At 31.1% G+C, this 25057-nt stretch overlaps 1 protein-coding gene across 1 annotated transcript; it reads left to right on the top strand.

The window, feature by feature from the left end:
• The first annotated feature begins 15955 nt into the window (after nt 1-15955).
• LOC131172494 (probable LRR receptor-like serine/threonine-protein kinase At3g47570) lies at nt 15956-24642 on the top strand. Its single transcript, XM_058133344.1, has 4 exons — nt 15956-18667; nt 19027-19405; nt 21662-21702; nt 24389-24642. The coding sequence occupies exons 1-3, from the start codon at nt 15973-15975 to the stop codon at nt 21663-21665; spliced, it is 3078 nt and encodes a 1025-aa protein (XP_057989327.1). The 5' UTR covers nt 15956-15972; the 3' UTR covers nt 21666-21702; nt 24389-24642.
• Nucleotides 24643-25057: the final 415 nt, after the last annotated feature.

The raw sequence follows: 25057 nt of genomic DNA, 5'->3' as shown, positions 1-25057 counted from the left end.
CATTTTACCATAACTGGCCAGATTGACCTGTACCCAGAATTTCTGGGCAATTTGGTTCTGCCAGATTTGGTGACCTAAGTTTGGTTGGAAATTTGACTAGGTTATGGTTAGAATTTGGATTTGTGTTCTTCATGAAAGTTGTAGGGCTATGTCTCAGCTTTCTTCTGGTAAAATTTCATATCAATTGAACTTGCCTACACTGAGTTATGACCATTTGAATAAATACTATTCATTTAGTCATTTTCTATGGACAGTATGTTGGTCACTCGGATTAGGGTAATTTTTAGGTCAACTTGGTTTGGTTTCTGGGCAGGATTTCTTCACCAAATTTGTACCATTATGTGTATAGTTTCATGTCCGATTGGCCTTGCACCAATTGAACCTATACAACTCCAGTTATAGCTGCCCAAACCTGCTAGACTCACACCCAGTACTGTAGGTCACCAAGGGCAGCAAGCCTAAGCTTAACTCCATTATCCTTACTCACTTTAATTCCTCCTCACACACATTCAAATGGTCACTAATTGACCATTACAATGTTAATATACCATTACATAAGAAAAACTCTAATTTTTCACAAACCCTAATTCCCAAAGTGTCCATTTCATGCTATCCATGCCATCTAACACATCCAATCACAAATACCTACTAAGCAACTCCAATAAATACATTTTATTTCATTTAAATTCATCAATTCCCATAGGTACACATACTGACCAAAATTATTCTTCCATCAAACATGAATAATTTCTCAATTTTTTTTTTGTAATTCTTTCCCTTTTCATGCTCAAATTTAAGTTTACTAAAAGAATATGGAAGAAAGTAGCACTAACCTTGTTGTGTGTCAATCGAAGCTTGACAAACTCCTTTATTTTCACTTTTTTTTGCTGCCCAAGTCTTGCTCTAGTGGCGATGACAAGTTTTTATGAAGGGAAGATGGGCTTTTGAGGTGATTTAATAGGTGAGATGAAGCTTGGGTGAAGTTGTTAATGGTGGAAGAGAGGGAGAGAATGTGTTACGGCTGAAAGAAGGAAAAGATGAGCACAATTCTTTTGATTTTTCAGCCTATTTAAATCCTTTAATTGGGTTTATAATGAGGTGTCAAATGTGATTGGGTGGGGGCATGTTAATGACATCATGTGATGTCATAATTCTCAATTTCTTTCATTTTTCTTTTCTTTTCTTTTCTACTCATTTTCAATTCAATTTTTAATAATATTTATTCATATTTTAAATCATAATAATTATTTAGTTAACTGGACAAGTCGGCCAAAAATCGTCTCTGATGGTGAAATGACCAAAATGCCCTCCGTTTGGCTTATTGAGCCAAAATCGTCTGTACCAATCGAAAAATTTTTCTAAGTATTTTCTTGGTATTCTAATGCCATAGAAACCTTAATGACTCTTCTCTGGAGTCTCAAAAATTATTTCACGAATTTTCTCTGGGGTTGAGGGCTTTTAGTTGCGAAGACCGTAACTTCCCACTGGGTTACCTATCGCTAGGGCACCGCTCATTTAATTTAGTTGTATTTTATTTCAAAAAATTTTTCTAAATTTTTCTTATTATTATTTGAGTTATTTATGACTCCTCACTCTAGTCTAAATATTTTTCCAGAAGTTCTAGCTGTTCGGACTGACACCGAACACCAGAACAGTAGAATGTATGGAATTGCTATAGTGAAGGTGTTACACGTTTATCCAGTCCGGTCAACTGGTATAGGTTACTTGGGCAATTAAAATAAGTCTTAAAAATTTACAACTAAATAATGAATATAAAAACCTCTAAATTAAGGATATTACAAATAGTTACCAAAAATTTAGTTTGTGTGATTCATTAGCATAATTTCTTTGTATTTAATTATTTAGTTTATTTTTATATTATATTGGCACCACTAAGCTTTATGTTTAGTGTGTCGCTTTTTGCCACGCATAAGTACCGGAGACCAAGAGCAAAAGCCCAGTAAACCATAGACTGGAATTATTGTGAGAGTCCAAATCTACACTTGAGTTCGGTGTCACTTCTTCTGCAGTGCATTTTGGTAGGACTTGCTAGGCTTGTTAGTGATTTTCTATTTTGTAGTTAGACATTTATTTTGTCATGTAAATTATAAACTTATGTAATTATTTGTAAATTATGTAAATTAATGAAATTGTGCGTTCTATTTATGAATGTGAGTATCATTTTATTTATTTATGTATAAATGAAATTTGTGAGTTTGAATAAATGAGATGAAGTATTGGAATTATGAAAAATTTATGTTATTGAGATTATATTATTGAGATTTTAAACAGGTGGGATTTATCAAAATTATGAATAATTTATGAGAAACTCCATCAGTTTCTCTGGTTAATAAATTGACCCCAAATTAATAAAATAAAATGTGAATACTGGGAAATGTAATAAGATAAGTTAAGGTGCTCCGGCACCGAGTGTGACATGCCTTGCTCGGCTACACTATAGATGGGTATGGGGTGTTACATTGTATATAAACGTAAGTTTGTAATGTAAATTAAGAGTTCACATAGTTAAATTTGTATATGATGTAATTAATGAAGTTGAAAATTTTATGTATAAATTATGCATGAATGGATGAAAATTTGAATGAATTTGATGACTTGAAATTGAGAATTATGGATTGAGATTATGAATTAAAATTGAGAATGTTGATAAGTATATGAATTGATATAGAATATTTTTGAAACAGGTGAATAGTATAACTCGCCAAATGTTAATAAAACAGAGGAAACTCCATCCGTTTTCCCCATTTAAATATTCAAAAATAAATAATAAAGGAAAAATAAAAATTAATAAGGAATAAAGTATGACAATTGAGTTTTAAAACGACATTTAAAATAAATTATAAATAAATTAAGATAAGGTTAGGTGCTCCGACACATAATATAGTATTCCTTGCTCAACTATACTATAGATCGAGGAAGGGGTGTTACAGAAGGGCTAGCTAGAGTGGTATGAGGACCAATTTTAAATAACACCAAGGTGTAGATGATTGATCAAGACAGTGAAAAGGTACAAGTTTTTGGCATGGTGATCAGGTCAAGAAAGAGAATATAACTAAAGAATAAAATAGTCAAAGTTTGATTTTGGGTAAGAGAAAATGAGTCGGCTAAAGAACAAATTGAAAAACCTAGATCAGGATAAGATTAGGAAGAGTAGAGTTAAGATACAGAGGAGGCAAATATGGTTCTAGAGAAGGTAAATGAGGTAAATAAAAGGGTAAGGATATGGAGAGCTTAGAAAAGGATGACATTAGGGAGAACATTTATCATGGTATAAGACCTAGAAGTCTAAAACTCAGAGCAGGTCAAAATTGATTTAGTGTTAGGAGCTTAAACCTAGAGCTCAAAGTTTTAGGATTTGGATTAGACTTCTTCTATTTTCTGTCCCTAAGGTAGAATAAAGGGCAATAGGATAAGAACCCTTTAGATTATTGATAGTATGAGAAAAGTTAAGTAAAGTATGCAACCCCAGCAGGTAGTAGCTATAGGGTGTGTAGTGGTAGCTTGAACTGTCCTATTAGGCAGAAAAGCAAAGTCAGTAGGTAGTAAGTTAAATAAAATTTAACCTAATGGATTCAATTATACTTGATGAGAAAAGAATAAGGGATAATGATGCATAGGCTTTAGGTTAGTCTATTGAGATAATGAGAAGGTAGTTAAAGATTTGTTATGAATGTTAGGCGAATGTTTTTAGTGTGATAAATAGAGTCACTTTGCAGTAAGCAATAGTGATAGAACAATAGTAGGGTAGAACAGAAAGTGATGGTTATAGGTGGTTATAAGTCACAAGGAAGTTTAAGGATCAAAATAATGGTTATAGGTAATGGTAGAGTTAGTATTAGAAGAATCTATTAGTGAGAAATGTCTTTCAGAATACAATAAAAGTCAGGGGCACAATATGAATGACAGTAGGTATGATTGAAGTTCACTCTAGAAGAATCTATTAATAAGAGGTATCTTCCAAAATACAGTAGAAGGCGAGAGACAAGATAAAGATAATATATCAGGATTGGACAGTGGTATAATAGAGGGTTGGTGAGGCTGATATCTTATATGTAGAGCATAACTTTTGTAAGGAGATGATAAAATTAAAAAAAAAAAAAACTAAAAGACATGGGTTAAACATTATTATATGAAATCATATGTAATTGACTATAGGAGGATATTTCTCCTTCTCTTCAAGTTTAGATCGTACTTTTGGCTCTAGAGGGTTATGTAAGGAATGGAGACTGGGTCGAGGTGACCCAGTTATTTGAGAGTTTAGTAGGCACCAGTTCATACACAATCTCCTGATATAAGAATGACGGTAAGTGCATACTTAATGTCAAGGATGGATGGACAATTAGGGTAATGACAGGAGCTAGATCAAGTTAGTTACCAGGGCTTATAGCCCTTCTGAACTATAAGCTAGAGGGAGTGCTATCTATGGATGAGATTCGATGGATAAAACTTTTGCTAATGGGTAGATTTAAGGCTAAAGTCTGGAAAGCTGTAGACAATAGGTGTGGCTACATCAAGAGGAATAAATATATAAAGTATCTTGTCTGGGATTGTGGTACAACACACATTTCTCACTGCTATGACAATTTAGGTGGACTTATAGGTTCAAGGATACCTATCTAATCATGAAGGGCAATTCCTTACAAAGGATAGTAGGGGACGATAATGTTTTGATGGTCATATTAGGAAGGAGGAATAGGAAGAATCATCTATGGTGAATGGCCTGTGTTTCATAAAATGAGTAGTAGATTAGTACTATAGTATAATATTATATAGTAGATGTGCTGGTGAAAACCAATCGCAGAGTTAAGATTAAGAAATAATAAAAAGGTGTATTTCTATATTCCTGGAATGGAATAGTTTAGCTTTGATGATGACAGGAGTGTAGCTCCATACAATTTAGTGTCAGCCATTAGCGCCAAAAAGATGTTGAGGCATGGATGTCAAGGGTATTTGGCACTAGTGAGGGACACAATTAAAGGTACTAATGTGGAGAATGTACTTATTATTAAAGAATTTGTAAATGTGTTTTCTGAGGAACTTTCAAGATTGCCACCGAATAGGGAAATAGAGTTATGCATAGATATTGTGCTAGGTACAAATCCCATTTCTATGCCACCTTATAGGATGGCACTAGCAAAGCTAAAGGAACTGAAGGAGCAATTACAAGAGTTGTTAGATAAGGGTTTCATCTGGCCAAGCACTTTACCTTGGGGTGCTCCTGTTTTATTTGTGAGGAAGAAGGATGGAACTTTGAGGTTGTGTATTGATTATAGATAGTTGAACAAAGTGACTGTTAAGAACAAATATCCATTTCTTCAGATTAATGACCTATTTGATCAGCTACAAGGAGCAAGGTAATTTTAAAAAATAGACTTGCGGTCAGGTTATCATTAGCTGAAAATTAGAAGTGAGGATGTGCCAAAGACAGCGTTCAGGACTAGGTATGGTCATTATGAGTTCCTAGTGATGTCTTTTGGACTCACTAATGCACCAGCGGCCTTTATGGACTTAATGAATAGGGTGTTTAGGCTGTTCCTAGATCACTTTGTCCTTATATTCATAGGTGACATTTCAGTGTATTCTTAAATCGAGGAAGAGCATGTGTGGCATCTGAGGATGGTGTTAAAGACATTGAGGGAGCATCAACTATATGAAAAATTTTCAAAGTGTGAGTTCTGACTGGAGAGCATTTCATTCTTAGGACATGTGATCTCTAGTGAAGGTATTTGGGTGGACCCTAAGAAAATTAAATCAGTAATTGATTGGTTTAGGCCTATTACAGTCATCAAGGTACAAAGTTTTCTAGGCCTAGCAGGTTACTACAAGTTTTTTGTGTAGAATTTCTTTAGAATAGCAGCTTCTCTAACACAGTTAACACAAAAGAATGTCCTGTTCTTTTAGTCAGATGAATGCAAGGAAAGCTTCTAAAAGCTTAAGGACTATTTAACTACAGCCCCTGTGTTGACTTTGTTGGTGAGTGGAGAAGGGTATAAGTGTACTGTGATGCTTCTAGAGTTGGGTTGGGGTGTGTCTTAATGCAGCATGATAAAGTAATGGCTTATGCTTCAAGGCAGTTAAAGAAGCACGAGCAGAACTGCCCCGCTCATGATATGGAAATGACAGCTGTAGTTTTGTACTAAAAATCTAAAGGCATTACCTATATGGCGAAATGTGCGAAATATATACTAACCATAAAAGCTTAAAGTATATTTTTTAATAGAGGGATTTAAATTTAAGGTAGAGGAGATGGATGGAGTTCTATGTAGCTGGTTACATAAGATAGGCAGGAGTTGGCACCTCGTTACATAAGACCTTTGGAGATCATAGATAGAGTGGGAGCAATTGTGACACCCCTTACCCATCTACAGTGTAGCCGAGCAAGATATGCCACACAGTGTGCCGGAACACCCAATCATATTTTCATTACAGTTTACCCTTTTTAATTTCTTGATTTACAATTTTTTATTAATCTGAATTTTTCGCAAATTTTATAGAAAATCCGGCAGAGTACCAGCTGTAAATTGGAAAAACAGTTCTTCTCAACTCAACTCAACTCAACTAAGCCTTTATCCCAAAAATTTGGGGTCGGCTATATGGATTCGCTTTTTCCACTCTGAACGATTTTGGGTTAAATCCTCAGAAATAAAAACAGTTCTTCTGAATCTGTTAAAAAACACTTTCAATATAATCATAATATCAATCTCAGTCAACCACCAACATATTTTCAACAATTTCTCAAATGACTTCATTATCTCAAATTTCAATTCATTTCATATCATACTCAATTCAATAAGAAATATTCAAATTTATTACTGAACATGGTTCATAAATAATTACATCAAAAGCATAATTACATGAGTTTATAATATACATTACAAAAGTTTACAAAATACAAAATACCAAAAGTAGCCTAATGTCCTACCAATGCACTGCAAATGTGAGGTGACTCTAGACTCTGTGTGCAGATCTGACAATTCACCCGATCTGAGGTCTGCTGGACTCCCCAGCTATGTCTCCAATACCTGCGTGTGGCAAAAGCGACACGCTAAGCAATTCTGCTTAGTGGTGACAATATAAAATAAAATAACTAAAATAAAGTGAATATGCAAAATATATGTTTACATCTTTGGTAGACTTAATATCTGGCATTTATTACAGTATTATTCGATTAAAATTTGATAAGATTTATTATCATTGCCCGAGTAACCTTTACTAGTCGACTGGACTGGATAAACAGGTAAACTGGCACTAGGTGCCAAATACCTCAGACCATCACACCATCGGTCACATTGTGTCTCCCGGTGTGCAACAGAACAGCTAATAAGCTGTAGTAATTATCAGGGATAAAACCCATGTATAACAACTCAATCAACATAGCCAAAGGCTATTATATCACAGAATGGCATGGGAGGCCATAAAACATAGAATGGCATGAAGCCATATGCAATACTACTAATAGAACCCTATTGGTATGCCAACCTATCCAAACTAATCTTGCTAGGTGTACTAGGGCATGTTACACTCTTAATTTATACAATTCTTGAAATTTAAGTTTAAGTATTACTATTTATTTCATTAGTCAACAAAAATGTTGACTTTTGCATAGACAACAGGTACATTGGTTTTAATACTCCCAACATACCACATTTTGCATTCTAAAATTGTTGGTATTGGTTGCCAATACCATTTCTAAGCTTAATGTTAGTTGTTTAAAATTTTCAGATTTTAAGCCTTGTATTTACTGCTCCATTAGTCATTTTTGCAGTGAGAATTTGGAAAAGTTGTCAACATGAAAGTTGTTCCTTATTGTGTCTAGTTACATTTCTTTTTTCGAATCACTCCATTTAGAGTTTTGTAGCTCAAGTTATGGCCTAATTACCATGACTGGCCGGATTGTCAACTTCCCAGATTTTCTAGACTGACCAAATCTGTAGTGTTTTGTGCAGTGATTGCAAGTCACCTTTTGAACATGTTATGGTCAAAATTTGGGTTAGGTTTCTTCATAAAAGTTGTAGGTCTGTGTCTCAGCTATTTGCTGGTAAAATTTCAGGTCAATTGGACCTTTCTACACTAAGTTATGACCAAATGAATAAACACTGTTTATTTAGTCATTTTGCCCAGGCAGAATACAGGTCACCCAAATTAGGGCAATCTTTAGGTCAACTTGGTTTGATTTTCTGAGCATAGTTTCTTCACCAAAGTTGTGCCATTATGTTTCTAGTTTCATGTCCAATATGCTTTGCACCAATTGAACCTCTACAACTCCAGTTATTGCTGCCCAAACCTGTTGGACTCATGCTCAGTCCTACAGGTCAGCCAAGGTAGCAACACTAACTTCAATTCCCACCAAACAAACCACTTCATTTCTTATTCACACATAACCAAATGGTCACTAATTGACCATTAAAACTTACTTTCACCATTACATGATCAAAATCTCAATTTTGGGTCCAAACCCTAGCTCTACCATTTCAATTCTTCAAACACATACAATCAATGGATCAATTCATACTCCCAATGATGCATATACAAGTTTAAAGGATTAATTGACACTAACCTTTGTTGGAGAGTTTCCCTAGCTTACAAAACTTCTTGATTTTTCTTTCTTTTTGCTGCCTCAAGCTTGCTCTAGTTGGAAGGAGGAGTTTTAGTGAAAGGAGCAAGTGATTTTAGGGGGGTGTTTATAAAGAAAATTTAGAAAGAAGGAAAGTCATCAATGGAGATAAGAGAGAGAGAGGAATTCGGCTGAAGAAGGAAGAGAGAAGATAGCAGATGTTTCTTTTTATTTTTACCCCATTTAGCTCTTTTTAAATTGATTTCATAATGCTTGTTATAATTTGATTGGTGGAGCCCTTTTAATGACATCATTCTTATGCAATAAATTCATTTATTTCTTTTTTTTGTTCTTCTTTCTATTCATTTTTAATTAAATATTTAATAATATTTATTCACATTTTATGTTATATAATTTATTTACTTAATTGGACAAATTGGTCAAAAATCATCTCTAAAGACGAAATGATCAAAATGCCTTCCGTTTGGCTTAACGAGCTAAAATTGTGTGTACCGATTAATTAAATTTTTCTTGTGTTTTCTTAACATTCTATTGTCATGGGAACCCCAATAATCCTTCCCTGAGGTCCCAAATATTATTTTGTGAAGTTTTCCCCGGGTCTAGGGTTGTTAACGGCCTTCACCGTCACTTCCCCTTCGGGTTACTCATCACTAGGGTTTTGGCTCGTTTAACCTTAGTGCCTTTCATTCCTAAAAATTTTCCTTGATTTTTATGAGCATTATTTGGTTTCTTTAAAACTCCCCACTCTAGTCTAATTATAATTTCAAACATTCTAGCTGTCCGGACCGACATTGATCGCCGGAACAGTAGACTGTACGGACTAGCTAAAGTGAGGATGTTATAGCAATTGCCTATCAGTTAGAGTTGCCACCAAGCTTTTCTCATGTCCATATAGTATTCCACATTTCCATGCTTAAAAAAGTATGTTTCCGACCCTTCTCATGTGCTACAACTAGACACAGTAGAGTTAGATGAGAATTTGACTTTTACGGAGCAGCTATCAACTGAGGCAGTTTTGGTCAAAGCAGATCCCCATAGTTAAAGTTCTGTGGAAGGGTCAATCTGTAGAGAAATGCACCTAGGAGTCAGAGTAAGGTATGCACAACAAGTATCTGTATTTGTTTAATATGTAGTTCTTTATTATTATTCTGCCTTGTGCAAAATTCGATGACGAATTTTCTGTAAAGAGAGAAGAATGTAACACCCTGAATTTTTAAATAATTATTTTGTGTAGTCACTTGAGTATTGTCTGGTTTGGCAAGCCCAGGAGAGGTCGTATAACATTGTTGCTATTATGGGCCTGAGGCCCTATGTATTGCATTTTATTGAATTTTCATGCAGGGGGTTAGGTCTAGTTATAAGGAAAACTCTGTCGAAATTTTGGCAATACCTTAGGATTTATTCTTGCTTTTATAGATTAAATTAATTAGTTAATTCTGACAGTTAATTGATAGAGGTCAATGTATATGTATAGGTGAACGGTGTCAGCTAATCTTCTCTTATTCAGTCGGACTAGCTGTAGTCGGGTCATCCTCTCTGTGAGTAGATATTGATTTTAGTTATAATTTAAATATTATTATATTCAAAGCATATTCATGCATCACTTATACATATATGTATGTAGTAAATATTAGGCACACTTTATATTACATTTGTTCTTGACGATATTGCTGTGATTATTGTTTTATGGTGATCTAGAGCTATGTGTGTGAGTGGGTGTGTACGTGGTGTGTATATGGATATGGGTAGGACGGGTAGACGCGGGTAGAACTTGACTCACTGGGACCCAATCCTTTTTATTAATAAGTTGGGGTAAGCACGGCTTTGAGTTGATCTTATTGGCCCCCGCATTTGGATATTAAGAGAAAGTCTGGCTTTGAGTTGATCTCGCTGGTAGAGGTTGGAACTAAGAGAGCTGTATAGGGAATCAACTCATATATATATATATATGTGTGTGTGTGTGTAAGAGTATGGATATGACACATGGGTGTGTAAGTGCTCCAGATTGCTTTTGGGGTGATTTTAACTTGGCCTGTTTGAATTGTGTGAAGGTGTTACATTCATTCTTAGGGATGCACTAGACTTAGGTAGATATAAAAATTATATGTAAAATCAATATTTTACTCGATAGGTCAAACACTCACTCCTATTCACCCATTTTTTTTAGGCTACAGGAGAACTCTTATTTGTGTTTAACCTGCTTCCTACCTCGCAGGTCTCTTAGTTGCTCTATCTATGTTTTATTATAAATTTTGAAAGTTTTAGAACTCTGCATGTGTTAGAAGATATTTTATTTGACTTGAAACTGTAATAGATTATTATTTAAAATCTGTAACTTATTGATTCTATAAATGTGGATTTGTGAATTGAATGGGTTATGTGGATGAGGGGGCTGAACTCCTAGAAATCATATTGAGTTGTTGATGATTGTAAGGGTGAGCTGAGCTCCAAAAATTAATTTATTTTTTGATCACAGGTCGGGTGAGCCAAAAACTCTCCATTGGGTAGTCCAATTTATGGCCGGACTCTGTCCGGTTGATTTTCTTGAAAATGGGCTTGAATATGGGCTTTGAGTTTGGGCCAGAGAATGTTAGGCTTATTACGGGCTTTGGAGGCCTTATGCTTACCCAAGTCCTAGTACCAGTCCGGCTCAGAATTTGGGTCGTGACACCTTTTCTATTGAGTCTGCTGGGAACATTAATATTGATAATACTATTAATCTTGGAGAATGCTTGTTTGAGAAATCTAGCATCCCATCCCAGAGGGAAGTTATTGAAGTATATAGTAGGTAGTTCTTGATTGAGAGAGCTAGTATTCAAATTGTTTGGTTGTAGTGGTAGAAAGATTGCGTTCTAGTGGTGATTCAAGGGAGGGTTGACATAAGGTTGGGAGGGTTTTTGGGGACGCATCGTTTAACGGTGGTTACAATTGTGCAAATTTTTAAAGTATAGAGTTTAATTAGTAATTATTAAAACATAGAGTATAATTGAAAAAATTTTGAAAGTATAAGATTTTTTAGTAATTTCTCATTTTAAAAAAAAACAAATATTTCATAAAGCCCTAGAAAAGTGACGGATACTTCAATATAAAAAAAATTGAAAGCAATCAACGGGCAAAGAGGTAGACTGGTTCAGCGCAAGTCATTAGCAATTTAGTGTTAGGTTAGACATCATCATTGTCTCCTTCATTGATGTCGAAGGGATATGGGTATCAATGAAAGATTCCTACACACTATTAGATTTTTTAGTAATTTCTCATTTAAAAAAAAAACAAATATTGCATAAAGCCCTAGAAAAGTGAAGGATAATCAACGGGCAAAGAGGTAGACTGGTTCAGCGCAAGTCATTAGCAATTTAGTGTTAGTGTTAGACATCATCATTGTCTCCTTCATTGATGTCGAAGGGACATGGGTATCAATGAAAGATTCCTACACACTTTTAGTTTATTATATTTTTTATAGACTAAATTAATAAAATTATTATATAATATTTTACATAATTATAAATAAATATATAATTAAATTTTTAATATTTTTCCTATTTAAAAAATTATAAAAAAATGATATAGAGTGATTTAACTGATAATAAATTTACCTAAGAATCTTTAATTAATAATTTTTCTAATGCATATTTATTTTTTTAAAATATAAAAATTTCATTAACAATTATTATAAGTAGATTATATATGATATATTATGTAATCTATTAACACACATTTAATAATTTTTATTTTTTTATTAATTAATTTTGAATGGCATTTTTATTCTTTCAAAAATTTTATCTTTGAAAATATTTTGGTATACTTTCTTGAGTAATAAAAAAGAAAGTGTTAACCGAGTCTTATTGAGTTCCTCTTTTTTTCTCTTATTAAAATATTAATAACTAATAATTAAATATTTATCGATTATCTAATGATTTTTTTCAATTGCATTTAGCTCTATAAATGTGAAGGGTATTTTAGTCTATTTAAATTCTAAGCAGTTAATGGACTGAGACCTAATCAAAATAGGTTAGGTTTCCAGTGAAATCAAAGACCTTTGGGTCAAATGTCACGCTCATCTTGAACCATATCAAGGGTCATCCATTTAGTATCATACCAACTTAAAATTTAATGTCTATTATAGATAAATAATAATTAATATCCTTTTACAGTAAATCTCCCAATTAATATTTGTTTGAAAAATTAATATAAATCTTTGTTTTAAAAAAATATATATTTTTAATATATTTTTCATGCTTTTATTAATTATTTAAATTATAAAGAAAATAAACCATTGATATTTTTAATTTATTAGTTTAATAAAAAAATAAATTTATTTAAATATTAGTTTTAATTTGATAAGTAGATTAAAATTGACATAATGCATAAAAAGTTTTCTCTTCACTAATTATATTATATGAAATTAATACATAAATATTTAATTGAGTCATTATATATATATATATATCAAAAATGCTACACAGCTCAAATTGAGCTAACTCAAAATGGCATATTAGTAATTAAATTAAAATTCATTACCATTTTACCCTTTTAATATATGAGCCATTTATGGTGACTTGTGAGCCATTTAGCTCATTTATAAGCCACTTGACTATAAAATCTCTTCATTTAATATCCACTCACCAAATAATATTTTCCAATGTCAAATTAAGATGCTAGCAGTTTTTGAAACTCTAAAAATTAATGCTATGGGAAATATACAAATTTAGAGATACTGTATACTATAAGTTATTACATATAATATATTTGTCATTTTTTTTTTCCATTTATAAGCACACCTAACACAATACGTTCTTGATATATGTATATATATATTTTCGTTGATTTGAAAAGCGGATGAGGGCTAATAGCCCGATTGCACATGCTCCCAAGCATACGATAGAGGGTTCAGGGTTTGAATCTTTCCTTTGCCCTTTTTTTTTATTTATGAGTCTTTATAATTCTTTTTATTAAAAAATATAATATTAAACTGTAATAATTGGAAGTATTTTTAAACCCTAATTAACATTTTTCCTTAAAATTATAATATAACAAATGTTTAGATTTGAAATTATAAGATATATATAAATCATTTACTTGTATACATCTAGTTTTATAGTATTAACATCACTTCACTACTATTAGAATAATCACCTATACAACGATCAATAGTTAAATCAGCACCACCGCTATAATCACCACGTATACAATATTACTATCATTATTATCATTAAATCATTGTTTTTAATTTAAATATAGAGGGAGATAGTCAAAGATATTTAGAGAATGATAGAAATAAAATGAATTATAGATAGAGATATTAGGATTATCATATATATATAAAGATAAATAGAGGGAGAGAGAGATAAAGATGTGGAGAGAGATATATAGAAATGCATAAATCAATTTATGTTTTGATTTCAAAATCAACACATATATTGATTTATACATTTCTATATATCATATATATAAAGATAAATAGAGGAAGAGAGAGATAAAGATGTGGAGAGAAATATATAGAAATGCATAAATCAATATGTGTTGATTTATTGATTTATGCATTTCTATATATCTCTCTCCACATCTTTATCTCTCTCCCTCTATTTATTTTTATATATATGATAATCTTAATATATCTATCTATAACTCATTTTATTTCTATCATTCTCTAAATATATTTGACTATCTCCCTCTATATTTAAATTAAAAGCAATGATTTAATGATGATAATGGTAGTAATATTGTACACGTGGTGATTATAGCGGTGGTGCTGATTTAACTATTGATAGTTGTATATGTGACTATTCTAATAGTAGTGAAGTGTTGTTAATACTATAAAACTAGGTGTATATAAGTAAATGATTTATATATATATCTTATAATTTTAAATTTAAATATTTGTTATATTATAACTTTAAGAAAAAGTGTTAATTAGGGTTTAAAAATACTTCCAATTATTATAGTTTAATATTATATTTTTTAATGAAAAGAATTATAAAGAATCACAAAAGAGATCTCATCCGATAAATTTTTGTATACACACACACACAAGAGTTATTTCAAAATCAACACATATTGATTTATACATTTCTATATATCTCTCTCCCTCTATTTATCTTTATATATATGATAATCTTAATATCTCTGTCTATAGCTCTTTTTATTTCTATCATTCTCTAAATATCTTTAACTAGCTCCCTCTATATTTAAATTAAAAACAATAATTTAGTGATGATAATCTTGGTAATATTGTACATGTGGTGATTGTAGCAGTGATGTTGATTTAACGATTGATCGTTGTATAGGTGATTATTCTAATAGTAGTGAAGTGGTATTAATACTGTAAAACTAGGTATATATAAATAAATGATTTATATATATCTTATAATTTTAAATCTAAAAATTTGTTATATTATAATTTTAAGGAAAAATATTACTTAGGATTTAAAAATACTTACAATCATCATAATTTAATATTATATTTTGGAATGAAAATAATTATAAAAAAATCACAAAAGAGAAAAAAAAGGACAAATGGAGGGATCGAACCCTAAAACCTCTATCTTATGCTTGCGAGCATGTGCCAATCAGACTATTAGTCCTCATCCACTTTTTAAATCAACGAAAAAATATATATACATATATAAAAAATGTATTGTGTTAGGTGCGCTTATAAATGAAAAAAAATGGCATTTGACATAAGGAGGGCTCGAACTCTGAAACACGCTGGAATGCTTACTTTTATACCAATCAAGCTACTTACCCTCATTTAATATTTTATTACATGAAATATATATATTATACAAGCTCTAATGTGTATATATATTATTTTTTTCAAAAATATAAATTTTATTTGCCAAAATTATATATCATATCCAGTAATATTTATTTTTATATTTATATCTAATTCTTCTCTGTAATCTAATTTATTATACTAGCTCATCACTGCTGCATGTAGTAGCTCATATGTGCATGCATTAATGCAATAGACACACTTCTCAAATCATCAATTCTTGAATTGTGTGCATGGCTGCAAGCAATAATAGCTTATTGCATGCACACTTTCCTTTGCATGAGCCATTAAATAAGCTACTTCAACAACTCCAAGCTTTGAAGTTATTTTTAAGCTGTTTCCTCTCTTTCTTTTAAGGGTATAATAGTAAAACTATATACATTAGTATCATTTGAGTTAACTCAAATTGAGCTATTTAGCAGTACTCTCTCTCTCTCTATATATATATATATATATATATTATTTGTAAAGTACTAAAAATATTTCTTACACGCGCTTATTAATTTAATATAATGCACTTAAAGCTATACATAGAAGCGATCGCCTGTCAAGTAATCACTATACATAGAAGCGATCGCCAAGTAATCAAGTAAATATTATAGAGATGGTTGCTGGAGGTTCAGTGATAATGTCTCTTTTCATCCATGCCATTCTTCTCTCTTACCTGATTTGCCAGAGTAATCATGGTTTCACAGCAATAGCCGCATCCTCTCTCGGTGGAAATGAGACTGATCGAACAGCTTTACTAGCTTTCAAGGACAAGATAACAGATGATCCACTTCACGTCATGAGCTCATGGAATAATTCTGTCCATTTCTGTGACTGGTTTGGTGTCACATGCGGTCGTAGGCACTGGAGGGTTACAGTGCTCGATTTACAGGAGAAGAAGCTTGTTGGGTCCTTATCTCCACTGCTTGGAAATCTCAGCTTTCTTAAAACATTAAGCCTGCTTAACAATGGCTTCAGTGGTCAAATCCCTCAAGAATTGGGGAATTTGTTCAGACTTCGAGTGTTAAGCTTGGAGAACAATTCCTTCACCGGCGAAATCCCATCCAATATATCTCACTGCACCAACGTTGTGTACCTTGGTTTAGGAGGTAACAAGCTGGTGGGAAGTATACCAAAGGAGTTGGAGTCTTTGTTCAAGCTCCAGCAACTTGTTATCCCTGAAAACAATCTGACAGGAGGAGTTCCACCTTTCCTTGGCAATTTATCATCTCTTGAAATCGTCCGAGCCGCAGGTAACAAGTTCGGAGGGACGATCCCAGACTCTCTTGGCCGGTTAGTGAAGTTAAGGGTTTTAGCGCTTGGACTCAATATGTTGTCTGGTACAATCCCTTCCTCTATTTACAATCTTTCTTCTATCAAAATATTCTCTGTACCACTAAACCTACTCCAGGGGAGTCTTCCCTCAGACTTGGGATTTACACTTCCAAACCTACAGAGGCTTAACCTTTTCAATAATAAATTTAATGGACCCATTCCTGCTTCCCTGTCTAATGCTCAGGAACTATCTGCAATCATGATTGGGAAGAATTACTTTGAAGGAAAAGTTCCTCAGTTGGGAAGATTGGTGAATCTGTACTGGTTAGGCATTTCAGAAAATAATCTTGGAAGCGGAATAGCAGATTTTAATGGGTTGAGTTTCCTGTCCTATCTCACAAATTGTACCAATTTGCGTCGATTGGGTCTAAACGACAATAACTTTGGTGGGATGTTGCCAAATTCTATAGCCAACCTTTCAAACCAACTTGTATTTATGACACTAGAAAGAAATCGAATATTTGGAAATATTCCTGATGGCTTAACAAATCTTTTCAATCTAGAAATGTTGAGCATGGGGAGCAATGAACTAACGGGTACAATCCCTGACAAAATTGGCAAACTTCGAAAGCTCCAATTCTTGAATTTATCAGGAAATAAACTCACAGGCAACATCCCTTCCTCTCTAGGAAATTTGACTATGATTGGTGACCTCTACCTAGGACAGAATCCTTTGATTGGGAACATACCTTTAAGACTAAGTGAATGCCGACGCTTATCCAAGCTCTATATTTATCAAACCAACATCTCTGGGCTCATACCTAACGAGATTTTCAACAGCTTGCCCTCACTAACTTTTTTAGACCTATCTTATAACAATCTGAATGGTTCATTACCTTCAGAATTTACTACTTTGAAGAATCTTGTTACTTTTGATGTTTCTAATAACATGATATCTGGCAATATTCCTAGCAGTCTTAGCAGTTGTACAAGCTTGGTAAGTTTACTAATGGAGGGTAACTTCTTTCAAGGTACTGTTCCTTCCTTGATGTCATTGAGAGGCCTTGAAGATTTAGATCTTTCAAGAAACAACTTGTCTGGTCCAATTCCAAGATATTTGGAGAGCTTCATGTTCTTAAGGAATTTGAATCTTTCCTTCAATAATTTTGAGGGTGAAGTTCCAAACAATGGTGTCTTCAAGAATGCAAGTGAAATTTCCTTGGCAGGAAACCATTTGCTTTGTGGAGGCATACCAGAATTAGAATTGCCAACATGCAGTACAAAGAAACAAAGCTTCCCTGTTGTCCTGAAAGTAGTTATTCCTGTGAGTTGTGGGCTTTCTGCAATAGCACTGCTACTTTGTTTCCTTACCTTTCGGTTAAGAAAAGCCAACAAGGAACTTCCTATAGGCCCTTCCTCGAATGAGGATTCTCCTCAAAGAGTTTCTTATAGAAGCATCTTGAAAGCAACCGATGGGTTTTCTTCATCCAATTTGATTGGAAGTGGAAGTTTTGGATGCGTTTACAAAGCAAAATTTGATCAAGAAGAAAGTCCTGTAGCTGTCAAAGTTCTAAACCTTCAACGCCAAGGTGCTTTCAAGAGTTTTATAGCTGAATGCGAAGCCTTGAGAAATATCAGGCATCGAAATCTTGTCAAGATATTAACTGCTTGTTCGAGTGTTGATTTTCAAGGTAATGATTTCAAGGCTTTGGTGTACGACTTCATGGTTAATGGGAGCCTTGAACAATGGCTACATCCAGCTAATGGGATCACCGCAGATGAGACATGCATTGAGACCAGGAATCTAACAATTCTTCAGAGGATAAATATTGCAATTGATGTGGCTTATGCACTCAACTATCTTCATCATGGTTGCCATAAGCCAATAGTTCATTGTGATGTAAAACCGAGCAATATCCTTTTGGACTCATCCATGATTGCTCATGTTGGTGATTTTGGATTGGTTAGGTTTCTTGGTGAAGACAGCGAAAGAAGCTCTCTAGTAGTGAAAGGATCAATTGGGTATGCGGCTCCAGGTACCTCACTTGATCTTTTTCATATTTCTATTATGAAAAGAAGCTTTCTAATTTGTCAAAATCGTTAAGAGTAATATATATTTGGTGTGATACAAAGATTCAAAAAAGAAATTGTCTATTGAAAATACTCAAAGATTCCAAGAACATGTCAAGTATTAATGAACAATTCATAGATGTTTTGCAATCAGTTAGGAATGGGCAAGTTTCTCAGGAAATTATATGGCTCAAACCTCTGGAGCTAATTATATTATAATCCTGAGTGACAAGTTAATGAGCCTTATCTTAAAAAGATTTCTTATCAACTTCATCATATAGTTAATATATATATTAATGGTATGTATAAATGGTTTGTGTTGCAGAATATGGTTTAGGGAGCCAAGTCTCCGAATTTGGTGACCTGTACAGCTATGGAATTCTCTTGCTAGAAATGTTCACAGGAAAGAGACCCACTGATAACATGTTCGAAGATGGCATAGACCTCCATAACTATGTTAGAATGGCATTGACGAATCGGGTTATGGAGATTGTAGATCCACAGATTTTTGGAGGAGAAAAGGAGGAAGCATTTGCACAATATATTCAAGAATCCATTGCCTCAATTCTAAGTATTGGGTTGGCATGTTCTATGTATTCACCTTCAGAAAGAATGGGCATTAGTGAGGCTGTCACCAAGTTGCAGAAAATTAGGGACGGCCTATCCTTGGACCTGGGGAGACTGAAGAAAAATCAAAATTATAGGTAAAAGTTCTTCTATTTATATTATTATTATTATTATTATTATTATTATTATTATTATTATTATGGAAAATGCTTGTAGAAGTCTTTGAATATATCTCAAGTGTAGCGCAAATGGATTAATTCTTCATAATATACTTTACTCAAGTGAATTTTTTTTTTTAACAATAAAATTATAACGCTAACAATGCAAAAATAGTATTAATTATTGTTTTTAAACAATTTTCTATTTGAACAAATCCTTCAAATTTTGATGATTTTATAAATTAAATATAATAAGAAAATAAAAACTAGAACGCCAAATAGTGACGAAAATTTGATGATGAGAAGAAGAAAGAGTGGGTCAACAAAACTATCCTATTTGACCAAATAGTTAAGAATTTTGAAACATTATGGATGCCAAAATGAAGTTAAAAAGTAGGGGGCATGCGATTCTGATTTGGTTTTGGGTCTATTTAGAAATTAAAATCAAATTGAAATTTCGGTATAGTTTTGATTCGGTTTTTTATTATTTCGGTTTTAATTTGGTTCTTAATTTTTCAATTTTGATTCGATTTGGTATGATTTCGATTCGATTTTCAAATCTTGAAACAATTTGATGTAGTTATTTCCTTAAAAAGTCGTATTTAAATTAGCATTTAAATTTTGAATGGGATATTAATACATAATATATCATATAATATATCTTTAAGTTATTTTTAAATTATATAATATTAAATTATAAGGTGTTCATATAATTTATAATTAAATATATTATATAATATAATAATATAAACATATTATAATATATATTTTAACTATTTATTAATTATATAATATTTAATTATAATATATAAATATAATTATTAATTAATATATATATATATATATATATATATATATATATATATATATATATAGGATAATCTACATTTATAATTAAGGATTATAAAGTAATTTAATATATTAATAGTTAAAAGTATTAAGAAAATATAGAGAAATAAAATAAAATATTATATTTTATTTATTTCATAATTATATGTGTATATATATATTAAAAATATATAATACATCTAAAAAACATATATATAAATTTTATTCTCAATTTGATTTCAATTTGATACGATTTTTGTGTAATTCTAATTTGATTTTCAGTGAAAAATTAAAATTAAATTTAAATATTAAAATAATTTTAATTCAATATAATTTTTTAATTTGATTCAGAACACAGAAGACCGTGCACGATCCCATTAAAAAGTAATGATAACAGCAGTAAGGTTGGATCATTGTGAGTTACTATAAATCAATTAAAAAGTAGAGTCGAAGAATCAACTAAAAAAACTTGGATAGAATTACAATAATTTTTGGCAAATTGGATAAAATTGCTAAAACTAATGGCTTTAGATAATATTAAAAAAAATACAAAAATGATTTAGCTTCTTTGGCCATTAAGGTTTTTTTTTTTTTTTTTTTTCCTCTTTTTGGTTTGGTGGCCTCTAAGTTGTGTTCTAATTGTTACACTCATGTAAGCAAAATTCAATTCAAATAAAAAAATCGATCAAATTGATGTAATTTGCAATTTTTATTTAATTTATTAGATAATTCAGTTCAATTTTTATTTTTATAAATTTAAATCTATCAACTCGAACTTTAAAGAGAAAAAAAAAATCAATGAAATTCAACCGAACCGAAATCCTTCAAACACAGCATTTAACTTTTGCTTTACATTTAACTTTTACTTTCCCAGTTTCCTTTCTTTCATGGCTCCTCTCCCCTCTTGATTTTTCTCTTCTTTCCCATTTCCCCACTCGTGATCTCGTCAATTCTCCTCTCTTAGTTCCACTCAACCTCACAATAAGTTAGGGCTACTTAATGTAGTTTAATAAAATATTCCTAACTCTATAAAATTATTTAAAATGAATTGGGATAACTTAAGGACCACATGATGGACTCCAAGAAAATTTTTAGAATTTTTGAGGCTATACAGATAATTGTTCATTCGGTATTAGGGTTTAGGCATAGCAGAGAATTGTGGACAAAAATTATTTAGGTAAACCTTGTAAGTCTTGAATGGGCATTGAATACACAGCATTATGGGTCTGAGGCCATTGGTGATGTTGTTGCTTTATTATTGTATTTTCTTGTAGAGAATTGGATCGTAGGTACTGAAAAAATTCTACAAAATTTTAGCAGAATTTTAGGGTATTGTTTTGAATCCATTATGCCTTTATTTCTTATTTCTGTTTGTATGGTAATTATTGTTTTGTACATTTTGAATAGGTGATCGGGGCTACATTTCTACCTCTTCCTAATTAATCAAGGTACTATATACTTGTTAGCTTTGTGAGTTAGATTTTTGAATATTTTTTTAATTTCAATAGCATTTTATATGTTTTGGTATGTCCATGTATTCACTATATATAAATATAATCAAAGGGATTAAAATAAAATTTAAAAAGTTAACAGAAAATTATAATCTAATTTTTGGAGTTTTATTTGATTAATAAAATAGATTATTGATTTATACGTATTTAAATACTTTTTATTTATTATATGATATAAAATATATTTATAAGTCATCCAAATCACATCAGTTTTTTTATTCTTTTTTATGAAAATCATTACTTTGAAGTTGATTAGTCCCAGCCTTATCACTGTACTTCAGCTCCAGCATCTTCGTCGCAAGCCAGATATAAATAAATCTCTTTCCCCTGTTTTCTTTATTTTGTGTTTCAATGAGTTATCTTTAGGCGCCAATCTGTTGTTTTAGCTTTTAAAAATGCAAGGACACAGACTGGGACTTTGTGTAGTGTGTGTTATCCCCAGCTTTCATTTCTATCAGGGATGGCAAATGTGTCGAATTTTTATGACTATATGATGTAATAGAATCTTAATAGAATGAATTTAAGTATTATATAATTAAATTTGAATTTAAAAAAATAATATTTGTAACAGATTCGGATTAGATTTAGATTTTATATGTTAGACATTTATTGTTACATATTGCTTTCATTTCTATTAAGGATGGCAACGAATCAAATTTTTATGAGTATCTAATCCAGTAAAATCTTAATAGGACGAATTTAGATATTATATTATCAGATTTGAGATAGGTTTAGGTTTGAAAAATAATATCTGTAATAGGTTCGAGTTGGATTTAGGTTTTACAAGTTGGATATCCGTTACCTAAACCTATTTATATAATACTTAATTAAATATAAAAAATATATATCTTTTAATAATATTTATAAATTTTTATATATTTATTTTATAAAAAATAGAATTTTAAATATTTTATGAAATTATTAAATTTTTAAAATATAAATTATTATTCAAATAATTTTTTATGTAAATTATTAATTAAAAATATATAAAATTAAATAGGTTTGAGATTTTTTTGGATAATAATAATCAGATTTGAGACGGATTCGAGTAGTTAAAAATAAATTTTAATCGAGTTTGAGACAAGTTCGAGCTTTAATAATATTAATTGAGTTTCATATTCGAGTTGGATGATTTTCACTGGGTATCTACTCAGTATCATCCTAATTTCTATACATATTTTTCTTCGCATTTTATTTGGATTATTTTTTTTCATTAATTATGACAAACATATATATATACGAGTATTTTTAGCTAATTATTAAAATAATCCTACCAGTTATGACTAATTAGTTTTTTTTTATAATTCTATAAATAATCTTTTAAATTAATGTTAATATAATTTTTTTAATTATATGCATAGTGCCTGCCCGTTGCTGCGGAGTTTTTCTAACTCCTATTTATTTTGTTATTATATTTTTATTTAATGAAAATTTTATAAAATAAAAATCATTAAAAACGGTAAAAAAAAAATAAAGAAATTAACACAACTTCCACATTAGCTTTTAGAAATATAAAAAAAATTCAAATTAGTATATAAAAGAATAGAAATAGCCATCAGAATATTATATCTTTATAATAATATTTTCTTAAAAAAATTTTGCAACTAAACCCCTGCAGATTCATAAAATTTAAAATAAAATCAAAACATAATCCACTAATTAGAGTTACATATATTTTAATTCAATTCGAAATTAATCTACTTAGATTGACATGATCAATTTGAATTTTGATTAAAAAAAGAGAAAATTAATTTTTTTAATTCAATTGAATGTGATTTGGATCACTTATAAATATTATAAATACATTTTATATTATAAAAATATGTTGTATAATAAATAAAAAATATTTAAATATAAAGTTAAAACCAATAAATTATTTTGTTAATCAATTAAAACTTCAGGAATTATATTATAATTTACCATTAACTTTTCAAAATTTAATTATCCCTTTGGCCACAATTGTGATAACTAACCAAGATTTTATTATGATACATACGATTTAAAGTTTTGGTTATAATCATGAAAATCTCTAAATTTTTGAATTTTCTGTCCAATATATATATGTAGAGGTTGTCCATGGCAGCTTGCACTACATCTCAGGATATGTATATGGGTGAGGGGTAGGTTGTCAATGGTAGGATGCTTACTAGCCTAGATTGTTTGTGTGCTTGTGTGCACGAGCGCGCGTACGTGTGAATGTGTATGAGAAGGTGGAGCTAGGCTCCCTATTTATTGTATTTAGGTTCTCAGAGTTGAGTTGGACTCGTTATATGTTTGCTTTTATTGATGTTGTAGATTCAGTGATCAAGATGACCCTTTTTTGTGGTGTGTCTGCATTGCATTCGCATGTCTATGGTGCATGTAACTCTAAATTATCTTATTATACATAAATTTTGGTGATTTGTAAGTTCTATGTGTTCGGTATTGCATTATTCATGCTAGGATTGTATTAATGCTAGACAGATAAAGAACTTATAATTTTACTCAATATTATAACTCTCTGAATAAAACATTTATTTCTGTTTAACTAGTTTTCTCTAGGTAACAAAAAGAGATAATTTTTAGTGCAGTGAGTTCCTCCTGGCAAGAAGTTGTATTAATTTTCTTAAATTTATATGTGCAGGTATTTCGACCTTACCTCTTAGACACTCCTATGTGACTACAAATTTACCTTTGGTTGTAATATGTGTAGAGATATATTATTCAAGTGTGTGTACCGAGTTGAATTGGACTCTCCAAATTTTAGTTGAGATTAGAGGGTCATGTTTAATATGACATAATCAAAATAATAATGTAAGTACTAAGGTCATGTTTGGTATGGCATAGCCTAAAGTTAGAGGGTCTATTTTATTAGCATAATGTTTTAACTATCTTGACTGTGGGGGAATAAATACTTTCCTGAAATCATGTTACTTTGACCCTTCCATATTGTTCATGAAATTGAGAAAATAAAACAACTAATGGAAATAGGTCTAATGATTAAAAATAAAAAGTCTAATTTTTTTTTTTGTTTTTCAATTGTATTTATGAATTTTAATTTTAACAACTGGATCCTGATTATAAAAAATTGTTGCAATTGTATCTGATTTTTAACTAATTGAACCTTCAACTTCATTTTTTGTTTTATCCATGGCCACTCATGAATACCATACCTCCTAAGTTTCATTTTGGCACATATGAGAAATTAAACAATCGTGAGATTTAAATGGGTGTTTGGCTTAATTACTTACTTTTAACTTTTGACTTAAAATATATTTTTTAATTTATAAGTTAATTTAAAAATAAATAAGTA

The sequence above is a fragment of the Hevea brasiliensis genome, chromosome 14, assembly GCF_030052815.1.
Source record: "Hevea brasiliensis isolate MT/VB/25A 57/8 chromosome 14, ASM3005281v1, whole genome shotgun sequence".
In the NCBI taxonomy this organism is placed as follows: Eukaryota; Viridiplantae; Streptophyta; class Magnoliopsida; order Malpighiales; family Euphorbiaceae; genus Hevea; species Hevea brasiliensis.
This window is presented reverse-complemented; position numbering and strand designations above follow the sequence as displayed.